At 44.3% G+C, this 14,736-nt stretch overlaps 1 protein-coding gene across 3 annotated transcripts in view; it reads right to left on the bottom strand.

Annotated features, from left to right (window-relative positions):
• SLC35C2 (solute carrier family 35 member C2) overlaps window positions 1–2,714 on the bottom strand; it is a 31,490-nt gene extending 28,776 nt beyond the window's left edge. For all 3 annotated transcript variants that reach the window (XR_004536517.1, XM_033915017.1, XM_033915016.1), the window contains exon 1: window positions 2,295–2,714. Coding sequence is in view for 2 of the 3 variants with exons in the window: in XM_033915017.1 (XP_033770908.1) it covers window positions 2,295–2,414 (120 nt within the window). In the remaining variant the exon portion in view is untranslated. The remainder of the gene's footprint in view (window positions 1–2,294) is intronic.
• Window positions 2,715–14,736: the final 12,022 nt, after the last annotated feature.

Below are 14,736 nucleotides of genomic sequence, written 5' to 3'. Positions count from 1 at the left end.
TGAGAGCAACAGCGCAAACTTGCTGCCCGCATCGTGTCAGCTATCCCTCCGACGTCATGTCCTAGGCGCTGGGCCTGGAAGCGACGCCAGAGAGAGGCGACACCAAAGCAGGCAGCAAGTTTACAATGCTGCTTGCGCAGGAAAAATTAGAGGTACAAGGAAAGGGAAGGGGCAGAGAGGATGAGTGCCTGCGGACCTCCCCCCCACGCCCCCTTACTATGTCAGTTCTTGAGTCTCACAGTGAAACAGGTGTCACTGCCTCTCTTTACTTAATCAGCAGCTGGCTATATCAGCTCATCGTGATGTCTTTACTTAGAAGGACCGATTAGGTATGATGTGACTTGGACAAGGGGTCATGGACTGAAACTGAGGGGCACCAGGCCCAGGACAAATATCAGAAAGTTCTGTTTCTCTCAGTGAGTGGTGGACGCTTGGAATGCTCTCCCGGAGGAGGTTGTGTTGGAGACCACCATTCCAGGATTCAAGGGCAAGTTGGATGCACACCTTCTTGCAAAACATATTGAGGGGTACGGGTAAACAGGGTCTTTGGCAGGGAACATCGGGATTGGCCTCCGCGTGTGCGGGTCGCCGGACAGGATGGACCCAGGGTCTGATCCGGTGAATGGCATTTCTTATGTTCTTATCTTGCAAGCAATAATGTACTAATAATGTAGTCAGTATTTTGCTGGATCTCACTGTCTGTCTTCTCTACAGGACTTCAGAAGGTTAATGGGCAAATAAAGCCAAAAACTCTGTAGTTGGCCTGCAAAAAAGTAAGTTTGTTTGTTTTTCTTTCTGCAAGGACTTGGCCCGTCTGCGAGAATACAAGATTTATTGCTCAACGTCCCAAGACCTTAGAAACTCTCTTCCAGCAAAATACATAGACACCGAGTTGAAAACATTTAAGGGCCAGAGGGCAAGCGAGGGGACCCAGCCTGCTGTCCTAGATTTGTGTCCATACAAGACCAGCGTATACAGGGCAATGAGTCGAGGCATCTAGCCTGGCACCACAGTAGCATGCCTAGACTGACTTGCTTAATTTAGGGCTACCATATGGCTTCAGAAAAAGGAGGACGGCATGAGACATCTGGGTTTTACTTCCATTGAAAGCAATGGAAGTAAAACCCAGATGTCTCAGTCTGTCCTTTTTCTGAAGCCATATGGCAACCCTAGAAATTGGAGGCAGCATGGTAGATGCCAGCTTCTGGAACGGGTTTATTAGCTCAGAGGCTGTGAGCACAGAAAGAACCTATGAACAAAGCACACGTCTTATAGATTGGACATGGCAGCATGTGGAGTTTTGGAACAGCGTTAGTTTATGTTACCAAGAAAGCTGCAGCCTGCAGCCATGTTCGCCTCATGTCCACCACCCATGTTACGAAAATTACAAGTCAAAGCATGCTTCACACAAAACCGAGCCCTGGGGAACTTGCTCTGGTGACACGTGGGCACTCCATCATCTTCTTCCTGGTTGCTGTTTTTCTAGTTACTGATTTCTTTTCATTGAGTTTTATATTATTCTTGCGCTGCCTGAATCAATACGCCACGCTGCCTCCCTGGCAGTATTCAAAACCCAAGCTAAAAGCCCACTTTTTTTTTTTTTTTTTAAACTGCTTTCAACTCTTAACTCCCCCTCACTGCAGTCAGATACCTAGACCCACTATAATCTTCCCAACCCTTAAATGTCCTGTCTAAATTAGATTGTAAGCTCTTCTGAGCAGGGACTGTCTATTGTAAAGGCTCCTTTGCATTACACTCTATAGAAATTCAACTCTTAAACTCCCCCTCACTGCTGTCAGATACCTAGACCCTGAAATGTCCTGTCTAAATTAGATTGTAAGCTCTTCTGAGCAGGGACTGTCTATTGTAAAGGCTCCTTCACATTACACTCTATAGAAATTCAACTCTTCAACTCCCCCTCACTGCTGTCAGATACCTAGACCCTGAAATGTCCTGTCTAAATTAGATTGTAAGCTCTTCTGAGCAGGGACTGTCTATTGTAAAGGCTCCTTTGCATTACACTCTATAGTAATTCAACTCTTAACTCCCCCTCACTGCTGTCAAATACCTAGACTCACTATAACCTCCCCAACCCTGAAATGTCCTGTCTTTAAAAAAAACAAACAGCAACATTGTAAGCTCTTCTGAGCAGGGACTGCCTAGTGCATGTTAAAATGTACAGCGCTGCGTACGACTTTGGGCGCTATCGCAATCCTAACTAGTAGTCAGAGTGCACGCTCGTGCCTAAGTGCGCACGAGCCCACCCCCAAAGACAGACACCTCGGCGGGCCTACCCGGAGCAGCCTCTTATTGTAGAAGGTGATGCCAATGGAGAAGGCGTAGAAGAAAAGGACCAATCCCAGCGTCAGGATCCCCTTCCATAGGAAGGCCAAACAGACGTTGCCTTTCCCCATTGGTTAAAGGCTCCTCGGCGCCGGCTCCGCCTCCTCGCTTTGATTGGCAGCCCTCACATCCTCTCCGCGCTCGGGCAAAAGTCCGGGTTCGGTCCCGAGCCGGGGAGTGGGCAAGGGCGCTCGCGGGACCGGGTGAGCGGGGCGCAGGTGCAGCCTCGGGCTCCGAGGGAGAGCTCCCCACAGACGCGAAGGACGACGGAGAGCGCGGGCAGCCCCGGCGCGAGCTAACGGCTCCGGCACTGCGGCTCGCGCTCCTCCCCCTCGCGCGCGACGAGGAGGGGGGAGTGGCGGCAACGCCATAGCGAGGGCTGGAGGCTGCCTCGGCGTTCTTCTAGTCGGGTCTAGGACTCAAAGTAGCCAGCGCTTGGGTGGGGCATTGTGACGTCACAATCGATGTCTGGAGCCTGGATTAACTCGGCCTTAATCCAACTAGTGCAGTGCAGTGGTCTCCTCCAGCTCAAAGCCTTGGATTTGTAGGTACTTGGAGGGCCGCAGAAAAAAAAACCCCAGTTAATGTCTTATTAAAGAAATGACAATTTTGCATGAGCTAAAACTCTTTATAGTTGAAGAAAAATAAATGACGTGATGAATTAATATGATAAATTTATTATGTAATGATTATTTTATTATTGTATATTTATTGGATTTCTTCAATAAAATGTTATAAATGAAGGATTGAAAGCTAAAAAAAACTATAGTTTACAAATCTCCTACCCCCCCCCCCCAGGCCTGCATGTTCCCCCCCTTCTTTGCAGCTTTCCCCCTGGCCTTAGTTTCAGCTCCTCGCTGCAGAGAGGAGCGCCAGTGCTGTAGCGTTCCTGACAGGCTGCCATCAGCCTCCGCAGCACGTTCCCGCCCCTCCTCTGCCGTCAGGGGCAGGATCGCGGCAGAGGGAACGTGCGACGGAGGACGACGGAAGCCTGCAAGGATCGCTACAGTACCGGCAATCTTCGCTGCGGTAATTATCTGACGGTAAGAGCGGGAAGCCGGAGGACACTGCAAAGAGCGGGCAGCACTAGTCCAGACCGCAGGCCGCAAAATAGTACCTGGCGGGACGCGAGTTTGAGACCACTGAACTAGGCAGTGCAAACTGCTGCTGAGCAAAAACGAAACGGTGTTTCACGGAACCCGAAACTAAGGCATATTAGGAAAAGATAACAGATTAACAGTGGTTAGATGGCTTTAGTTAGGTGGCATCGACTCGTGCTTGAGTCCTAGCGACTTGTTGAATTACACATCAAAAAAAGAGATCGGTTTTGTGTTAGTCCAGTAAGGTCCTCAGCCTCATCACTATGGTTGTTTTCAACATGTCCAGCCATCTGCTTCCAAGTCACCCTCTTCCCAATGTCCTTCTCCAGTGATCTTTATCTCTTCTGATATTGTGACCAAAATAAGACAGTTGTAACTTTGTAACTTCATCATTTGGGCTTTGAGTGACATAGCCGGTTTGATCTCTTCCAGAATCAATTTGTCACTTTTTTGGTTGGTCCACAGGCATGTGTAAAGGGCTAGATTCACTAAACAGTCTGATCAGATCCCGACCCGATTCACTAACCTTCCGCCCGATCTGCCCCTGCAAATGAGGGGAAACAGCATGCAAAGTAGGAAGGCCTCGATTCACTAAAGAGAAGAAGGAACACTGATTGGGCTGTTTCCATTCCCCTACATTTTGTATTTCTTTCCCGCCAATCCTTAGCAGGACAGCAACTTCCATTAATACAGCATAGCGCTGCTGGTACTTGGTTAAGAATTAAGGCCGACACTCTTCAGGAAGAGAACAAAATGGGAGAGAACTAGAAATTCGGCAGTCTTTGCCAGCCTTATGGAACTCGTTGCCGACCAGTTTATGCTTGGAATCTTCTATACACGGTTTCGTGTACTTACGAAAACATCTCTTTGAACGCGCATTCTCCTGACTGTCTAAATTTAGTCGAGAACACACTTTGGCAGTGATAGACTGAATGGTTTTAAGTTTTCTGCATGAAAGTAGTGTAGTATCCTATTTTTAATGGCATTCTTTATTTTTATTATTGTTTTATTGATGTATTTTATTGTAAACCGCCTTGAATTGTGCTGCAACTAAGGTGGTATATCACGTTTAATAAACAATTTAGAAGGTGAAACAGCTGTGGCTGAAAATTTCACAGCCCAACCAAGGAGGGAATGATGTGGAGCCATGAAACTTACAAGCTATTCCACATATTCACCCCTAAGTTCAACATACTTGGCACATGGTGTCTGAAGTTTCTGTATCCTTTCTATAACTCTGATGTTTGGTTAAGAACATAAGAAGTTGCCTCCACTGGGTCAGACCAGAGGTCCATCGCGCCCAGCAGTCCGCTCCCATGGTGGCCCATCAGGCCTATGACCTGTGAAGTGATCCCTGACTATTCCTATAACCTACCTCTACTTCTATCTGTACCCCTCAATCCCCTTATCCTTTAGGAACCTATCTAAACCTTCCTTGAACCCCTATAGCGTGCTCTGGCCTATCACAACCTCCGGAAGCGTGTTCCATGTGTCAACAACCCTCTGGGTAAAAAAGAACTTCCTAGCGTTTGTTCTAAACCTGTCCCCTTTCAATTTCTCCGAGTGCCCCCTTGGTTATTGCAATACTGCTCCGCTGCTGCAATCGCCTCCGAATCACTAGAAAATTGTCACCCTTTCAAACTCTTTTTAAGGTTTGGAAATGGAAAATAGATGGAGCAAGATCTGGTGAGTAGGGTGGATGGTGTAGTCTATGTACTGAAAACCCAACTGCGTCAAAACATCCATCGTTTTGCCAGCCTTGTGAGCAGGTGCAAGAAGAGAACTCCTTTCCGCAGCTTCCCTCTCCTTTTTTTCTTTCAATACCTCCTTTAATCAGCAGAGCAAGTTACAGCAGTGTTCGGCGTTAACTGTTTGGATCCTTGGAAGATAGTCGTTACAACACTTTCTTGATCCCAAAACACTGTGGCCATGACCTTTCCTGCTGCCTTTTGGGTCCTGAATTTCCTTGTCTTTGGAGAACCTGAGTGTCGCCATTGCATGAACTGTTTTTGTCTCAGGATCATAGTGGTGTAACCATTTCATCAACAGTGACTAGTCATTCCAAAAGGTTGGCACCAGCTCGCTGAAAATGCTGCAAAATTAACTTGGAAGTGTCCACTCGATGTCGTTTCTCTTCAGCATTCAAATATTTGGGCACCCACTTGGCTGACGGTTTCTGCATACCCAGGTGCTCATGGGTTATACACCCAGCATGTTTCCTAGATCGCTGTAGTGTCTCGGCAATTGTTTTAGCCGATATTCGCTGATCTGCCAAAATCAGGTCATGGATGACAAGGTAAACAATTTCAAGAGTTGAGGCCTCCTAAACCTTGCTGCATCTTCAGTCCCAAAATCTCTACGCTGAAAGTGTGTACACCACTTCTTCACCGATGAACATTTGTCACTCACTGTTTGCATCATACATTCATGGATTTCCTTTGGAGTTTTCTTCTGCAGGAGTAGGAACTTCCTGATGGCTTGGAGTTCCACACTTGAAAATTCCACGCTGTTCATTGACATGGTTCAATCAATGATCTGAAACAATGTCAGAAACATAGCATTAATGATTCTTGCAAATTGATACTTTACAAAATAAAAAAATGCTCTTTTAATCTGCAGTGGCAAAATAACGCTCATAATTTAAGAAGTTGGTTGGACTGAGAACTTTTCAGCACCCCCTCAAACATAATTAGAAAAGAGGCTCCCCGCTGCAATCTTGAGTCTAGCCACTAAGTGTCGCTGTTGTGTGGAAGTCCAAATTTTACCTATAAAGATTGTGAACACACCTTTCGCCGTTCCAGCCACCCAGAGAAGCAAAAGCTGGATTCAGAGTTTAATCCCAAATCTCCTACAACGGGGGACACTCTGCTACACATAAAAGTAGGCAAGTCGGGCCAGGTGTGAAGGGGGCATACTTCAAGTTTCTTAAAAAAAAATTTAAACCACTTAATCAGATTTCTTAGCGGTGTACAATAAAAATTTACATAAAAACAGATTAAAAATCGTGGATACTAGATAAAACTTGTGTCCTAATAAAACATGTAATTAGACAAATGGACCAACTTCAAACAATAGGAGAGGAAGGGAAGAACTACAATCGTAAAAGAAAAGTGAAACAAAAAAAGGAAAATACAATAGGTTAGGGTAAAAAGTAATAAAATTTAAGAGTTTTGTCCTTAAGAGGACAGTTATTGTCCAAAGGCATCCTGGGACAAGAATGTTTTTAATTTAATTGTGCCTTGCAATGTGCTTAACTTATAGTGTTCTCCAAGTTGCGTGCATCACTGGGATGACACCCCTATGATTCTCCCATGATAATGCTCCCCCGTTGCAGTTGTACTCTGCATCTTTGGCATTTCTAAAAAAGAAAAGTGTGTGTCTTATTAGTGATGCTGGTTCTATAATTTAGTGCATTCAAACATCTCCTAAATTTGGGAAGCCTGTATAGAGTTGTCTTTCGGATGGCCAACGGTAGGGGGGGAAACAATTTTTTAATGTAGTGATTGGAATTGGAGTTTTTGTGATGTACGTCTGTCAGGGTCGGTATTAGGCATGTCCAACCCAAGGCAAATGTTTGGGAGGAGACCCCCAAAGCCTGCTTGCAAGCTGTGCAGCTTCAGACAGGTCTGAAGCCCTCGTGAGCTGGTGGCCCAGGACAGCTGTTCTTGTTACATTCCTCCAAATGTCCAAACTGGCATCTGTTGTCTTGCAGGGGTGGGGAGATGCATCTCTTTGTTTTTCTACATTGGCTTTATGGGGTTCCAATCTAATTCATTATTACTATTTCCACTTTGTGGTCACTTGTTCTGTTTTTGGTGAACATCTGTGTTCTGGGTGTATGACAGAGGCCAGGTATTCCGCTACCATGAAATTTCTACATACCAATTTTTAGGGAAAATGAAAAAGCTAGCTTACTAATAGGCCCTAAAACATCAATACGCCTACTATAATTTATAGTGCTGCCTTTTCCTAGGTAGGGTCTATATTGTGTGTGAGTCAGTATAGATTTGTTTTAGGGCCTAAATGACTTGTGTAGAGTTCAGCCTGGTATTGAGAAGTTTTTTTTTTTTAGTTCAATCATCTTTATTGAAAGTTTTTAACATATACAAAGCAAGAAGGCAACAATGACCAGTTACTAATCAGAATTTATTTTTTTTTTTGGGGGTGGGGGGGAGGGTGGTATATGGTAAGCTTTTGAGTGGCTTCCCATTTTTGCCTGTCCACCAGTGTCTCGGTATTCTGAAAGCCATGCACGAATGCCACATTTCCTAGCAAACCTTTCACTTCTTCTTTGATTTGAATGTTTAACCCAATGTAGTGGACGGAGACTCACAAGATATTGTAGAAACATTCTAATGTCTTTCTGTTATTTTTCATGGGTGCATAATAATATAACCGACCCAGAACATTCTCAAGCGGGATAACCCCTGCCACTGTGTAGAAACAAATATCGCATATTTAGAAAATGAGGAATATTTATTTTACATAAAACAGCTATAGCCAGGAAAACAGCATCTGCTTTCAAATTACAATCATGGAGATGTACAGTTAAAATAGTCATATCTCACAATTAAATACTGATTTTCACCAACTCTTCATCCGATAACCTGTACATTTTATATAATCTGTGCTGGAGTTGGTGCCTCTTGCTTAATAAAGACTTATGTTTGGTGAAATGATCATGAGATGCTAATACTTATTAGGGCCACTAAACACACACACACTGGACTGTACAATGGTAAGTCCCTGCTTCAAAGAGCTTACAGTCTTAAGTGAGTACCTAAGGCAGTGTGAGAAAGTGGATTACCCAGGGCCAGGAATGGCAACTCGGGTATTTTGAACACTTTATCCATGCTTCTCAGTCCACTTTCTATGAGGTACAAATGTATAAACTGAAGCGGAGAAGAAAGAGGTAACCAGCACCAGTGTGCCTAAGCATCGTTCAGGTTTGAGCAGGGAAGAGCTCGCTTGTGACCCGCAGAGGAAAGGCCCAGCTGCTGTTCTACTGTGGGGCGACGCTCGACGGCAGTGGTCTCCAACGCATGGCCCCCACCTAGTTGGCTAAAATGCTCTTCAACTCCTGCAAATGTGTTGATGCCAGTCTTGCCCACTTGATAGAGTAACTGCAGTCTCTTAAGTGTGTTACGCGGGTGTTTCTCACTTATGGAATTTGCTACTGTTGACCATCCAAAATAAAGTGGAGTTCTAAAAATAGAGCCTCGTAGCGTCGATACTAGGATTCATTTTTAATGTTTAATAGCCAGTGTGAACAAGCAGGCCAGAGTGGCTTACAAAATGAGTAGTATGTGTAAGATTGAAATCATTTGGTAGCCCTCAAGGCTTTCTTGTATTCACACTGCGGTAGGGTTACGATATGTCTCCAGAAAAAGGAGGACGGATTGAGACATCTGGGCTTTTCTTCTGTTGAACCCAATGGAAGCAAAACCCGGATGTCTCAATCCGTCCTCCTTTTTCTGGAGCCACATGGTAACCCTACACCGCGGCCCTTTACGTGAAAAAGGTTGGAGACCACTGCCCTACAGCGATTAAAGACAAATGGCGGACAGTCAATCAGTTTGGCTGGCCATCAACCATTGCTGTATAATATAAATCAGGGGTCTCCAAAGTCCCTCCTCGAGGGCCAAATCCAGTCAGGTTTTCGGGATTTCCCCAATGAATATGCATTGAAAGCAGTACATGCACATAGATCTCATGCATATTCATTGGGGAAATCCCAAAAACCTGACTGGATTTGGCCCTCGAGGAGGGACTTTGGAGACCCCTGATAGAAATATATGCTATTTTTAGAATTGCACCTAATTTGGCTCAGATGCCAGCATATTAGGCCAGCGTTTTTCTTCGCCTAATTTACTGGCGCCTAAGGCAATCCATGCTCAAACTCCGCCCCTAACCATGCCTACTTTTTGGGGAGATGCACCTACTAAGGAGCCTACCTGAACATTCATTTTTTTAATTGTTTTTTTTTTTTAAATGCCACTGTTTAATTAAAGGCTCCTTTTATTAAGCCGCATTAGCGGGGTTAACGCGTGTGACTTTTCATCACGCTCTAACCCCCACGCTGGCCTAAAAACTACCTGCTTAAGAGGAGGCGGTAGCGGCTAGCGCCGGTGGTTTAGCGCGCGGTATTACGTGCGTTAAACCGCTAGCGCGCCCTTGTAAAAGGAGCCCTAAATGTACCGATTGAACCAATTAAAAGTGAGGCACCTACAGGAGGCGGGGTTTTTTTTTTTTTTAAGAATCAGGGCCTGTGTGCCTACAGTAGAGAAAAATATATTGTACCTTTTTAATCCGTACCCACTGAACAATGCTACAGTTATAAAACACAGTTTTGCTTAATTTTACCTTCAAAAAAGCAAACAACCCCTTCCCTCGTGATCATCCTATATTGAAATGCTAAGAATTACCAGTTAAAACATCACAAAATCTTCAATGCCGACACTTAAAAACCTGCCCAGCTCGCTGGAAGCCATTCTAAGGTCAAGCTGAAATAATAATAATGATAATTAAAAGAACCTTTAGAAAAAAACCCCAAACTCTGCGGTGTTATAACACATAGTAAACTGATCAGAGTTAAGGTAAGCCCTGCACTGCAGGGTTCCATGTTTCAGAGTATGAGAGCAAGGCAAGCGCCGTGGGTAGAAAGTGAGCACAAAACAGTTCATCTCCCCTGCTTTGCCATCAGTTTTTCTTTCGGATTCAGGGTTTTTTTTTTTTATTTAGCACCTGATTATGATACAACATTAATTTAACTTCCCACAATGCTGGACTGCGCTGTCACCAGTGCAAGCGTGCTGAGCACCAGCCATTTTAACCAGCAATTTTAATTAACAAAATAAAGAAACTGGCAGCTATAGACAGTCCTTCCATCGCATATAATATATGCCAAGAGGGGTGGGAGGATAGCGCTGGAAAGAGATGGTCTCTCTAACTGAGAGTGCTGGTCAACACATTACAATACGAGTCATGAGCTTTCAGGATATAAAATCCAAATGTAGTGTCATCAAAAATTATAAAACTACCAAAGCAACATATGGCAAAGAACGATTAAAGCTGGATGGAAAGAGAAAGAATTATACATGTCTACCCTTTAGCTCTGACCCTAGTATAAAACTCAGTACAATATATATTTCAGGAAAGAATACATAAGAATTGCCATACTGGGACAGACCGAAGGTCCATCGAACCCAGTATCCTACCCAGGTCCCAAGTACTTAGCTGGATCCCAAGTAGCAAAACAGATTCTATGCTGCTTATCCTAGGAATAAGCAGTGGATTTCCCCAAGCCATCTCAATAATGGCCTATGGACTTCTCTTTTAGGAAATTAGCCAAGCCGTTTTTAAACCCCGCTAAGCTAACTGATTTCACCACATTCTCTGGCAATGAAAATCCAGAGTTTAATTATACGTTGTACACGTTAAATACATCTGCATTTTTCCCTGTATCAGTCCTCGCAGAAAAATGGGCACAGACTTTCCCTTTAAAAACCACTGTAGGTACAAAGCAAATGTAGATAATTCTGCTTGGATTTTTGTGCAGGGAAACATTTACTGAAAAGGTAACTTGCATGCATTTAAAAATGGTAAAATGCACACACACATTTTACTCATGCCCAAAAACGCCTCTGTCTGCAGCTCCACAATACACGTACTTTTATCTGCACAGAGAGGGTGATTTTCGGACAGCTGACACTTGTTAAAAATTGTTTTTCTTGTCATATAGGGAGGTGCAATTTGCTGAAAGAAAGTGGCCCCATAACCAAAGTAAAAGACTGTCGCTCTGTCACATGCAACATATGCCTTCTTTGTACTATTTATTGTAATGTGGGTAGTGGCATTTTCGATAAACCATCATAAAGACAGTTGAAAATCAGGAAAGCAAGAGGGAAATTAAATTGTCTGCTTGGCTTTCATTGGATAGAAATCAGTGACAGCAAAAATAAGGATTAAAAAGTACCAAGGAAGCTTAGACATGATGAAGGAAGGCAAATCGTGCAATTCAAAGTTAGGGGTTTGACATATTGAACGGTTTGAACAGCAATAAATACAATAGGATGGGAGATCCATAATTTGGAGCTTAGGGACTCGAGGAAATTCTGAAACCGTCATCTAAACTTAGAAACAGCAAAAACGAGGAGGTTGAAGGGTCTAAAAGGTGCCGGAATCCTGCCTCCATAGGCTGCTGAATGCCAAAGTAGGAAGCGGCATTCGGCAGCCTAAAGCGTCTACGTAGGCGTGATTCACGCAAAGATAGGTGCCGGAAATGTAGGCCCAGAAAACCTTGACCTAGGTTTCTGGCACCTATCTTTCACATAGGCACGATTCTTAAACCGGCGCCGACGCATGATTGAGACACAGAATCCAGGTATCGGTCTTCAGTGGTCCAATTAAGTAACTGCTTAGAAGGACTAGGGCTGTTTTGCTAGTTAACCCAGCAGTTCTGGAAAGCTATTACCTACCCTCTAGGCCAGTGGTCTCAAACTCGCGGCCCACCAGGTCCTATTTTGAGGCCCTCGGTATATTTATCATAATCACAAAAGTAAAATAAAATAGTTTCTTGATCGTATGTCTCTTTAGCTATAAATGACAATATTATTATTAAGACTTAGCCAAAAGGAAAGATTTATAAACTATAGTTTTACCTCATGCAAAATTGTCATTTCTTTAATAAGACATTAACTCTTTTTTTCTGAGGCCCTCCAAGTACCTAGAAATCCAAAATGTGGCCCTGCAAAGGGTTTGCGTTGGAGACCACTGCTCTAGGCAGATAAAAATTTCTACTGCACACCATTCCTACTTTCACTTGCATTTTTCATGAAGATGCTCCTGGGGTGGGGTCAGTTTGGGGGATACAAAAATACACATTATTTAAGCTGTATAAAGTACCTGCGCAAAAAGCAGGTGCAAACTCCCATAGCTATCTATCTTCATGCAGTTTTCAAACAACATACATGCAAATTCTCCTTTTCAGAACCGGTACAAAATCTGCATGTAAAAATACGCACAGGCTTTGCATCTGCCTGCATAGTTTTGTAAAAATCGCCCTCGTGGGGTAAATTTGTAAGAGTGCCTATGTCAAAGTTGGGAAAAAGTGCTTAAGTCTGTTTTATAAAATAGACTGTGAGATCCAGGCCTAGTACTGCACAAATTGGGTTCATAGACAAAACCGCTGAAGACAAAGGCGCACGCCGACAACTGAGCGCAAAACGGAAGCGTGCGCCGAAGAAAAAGAGTTTTTATGGGCTCCGACGGGGGGTTTTGTTGGGGAATCCCCCCCACTTTACTTAATACAGATCGCGGCGGCGTTGTGGGGAGTTTGGGGGGTTGTAACCGCCCTCATTATACTGGAAACTTAACTGTTTCCCTGTTTTTTAGGGAAAAAGTGAAGTTTTCAGTAAAATGTGGGGGGTTACAACCCCTCAAACCTCCCCACAATGCGACGCGACTGGTATAAAATAAAGTGTGTGGGGGGGGTCCCCCCCACACACCCCGTCGGAGCCCTTTAAAACAGTCATTTTCTTCGGCGTGCGCCTCCGCGTTGCGCTCAGTTGTCTGCGCGCGCCTTTGTCCCGGCGCGCTTTTGACCTGACACCCACAAATTGCCCAGTGGCCAATCCAAGCCACAAGTACAAGGCAGAAACCCAAATAGTAGCAACATTCCATGTGAAATCCCCAAAGAGTAGCAAGATTCCATTCTACCAATCCCAGGGCAAATAGTGGCTTCCTCGCTTGTCTCAATAGCACACGATGGACTTTCCTTCCAGGAACCTGTCCAAACTTTTTTTTTTTAAACCCAGCTACACTAACCACTGTCACCACTTCCTCTGGCAATAAGTTCCAGAGCTTAACTACTCTTTGAAAAAAATATTTCCTCCTGTGGGCAATTTACCTTCTTTCAGCATTTCCATCAAATTCCAACATTTATGGGCGGAAATCATACACGCCTCGCGTTTTACCCGTACCTTCTATATTTCACTCCTCCCCTTTCCCCACTCTTGTTTTTATTGTAACCAACCCATTCTTCTCCTTTCCCTCCAATGTTGATAATTTTGTCTGTCTTCCCTCCCCTTTTTAATTTTTTATAAATATTATTTTATATTGTAAGCCGCTGAGATTTTAACCTCGGTTTTATATTTGCAGTATATCAAATAAATTGAACTTAAATTTGCTACTACCATCAGGTCTGGGACCACCCTTCTTTGACGAGCCAGTTTAGATGGAAGGAAGAAAGCAAGGTTGAGACGTGCAAAGTACAACCCTAGTGGGAGGGGACTTTGAAGGCACAGGTGCGTTCTGATGACCAAAAAAAAGGGTCAAAAGAATCAAAGCAAAACCCAGAGTTTACAAAGGCATCTAACAGAAGCCAAACAGCCACCTCCCTCCCTAAAATTTCTTAAAAAGGCCTAACTGTACAAACAAACTAACCAAACCCTACGCAGTCAATCAGAAATAAAATAAGGAAGGAAAGTGGCAGGATGAAAATACGAGGAGGTCTTTTCCAACTTGGATGCAAAATGATTGACTCCGGTGGCTCTTTCGCCTCCTAGTGGTATATGTGTCTGGAAGTATTCTCCAGGGCTTGGGAGACACTCTTCCCAAGCAGGCCCATTAGTGTGATTTTGGATAGCAAGACATGTTGAATACACTTCCCCCTCCCCATTTGCGGTTCCTGCACTCGCGGTTTCATATAATCGCGATTCTTTTCTGGGAAGGGGGAAAATTTAAAAAACAGTCTTTTTTCCTCCCTGCCGCCTTCCCGGCCTTACCTGGTGGTCTAGAGGGTTTTCGGGGCAGGAGCGATCTTCCTACGCTCCTGCCCCGTGCAGATCGCCATGAGGAAATAGCTGCTGGGAGTTCCCGTAGTCTCTCGAGACTACGTCGGGAACTCCCTACAGCCATTTCCTGATGGCGATCTGCACGGGGCAGGAGCGTAGGAAGATCGCTCCTGCCCCGAAAACCCTCTAGACCACCAGGTAAGGCCGTGAAGGCGGCAGGGAGGTGGAGGTGGGTCAGAGCCGGATAATCGCGGTTTTTCGGCATTCGCGGTCTGGCTCTGCCCGGATCTCCCGCGAATGACGAGGGAGAAGTGTAAATGACTTCCTCAAAAGAAAATAAAAGGCCAGTTGCTTACACTGCTTGTACCAACTGCAACGGGAGGATAATAACAGTAATAATTTTTCAGTATATATCTGACAAGCGCTTCATATACAAGCAAAATATAAGGAAACAAACAATATTATTATTCAATGTACATTTCTGGTTAGAGTAATTTGGA

Source organism: Geotrypetes seraphini, chromosome 11 (assembly GCF_902459505.1).
Source record: "Geotrypetes seraphini chromosome 11, aGeoSer1.1, whole genome shotgun sequence".
Classification (NCBI taxonomy): Eukaryota; Metazoa; Chordata; class Amphibia; order Gymnophiona; family Dermophiidae; genus Geotrypetes; species Geotrypetes seraphini.
The sequence above is the reverse complement of the archived record's forward strand: the minus strand, read 5'-3'. Positions and strand labels throughout refer to the sequence as shown.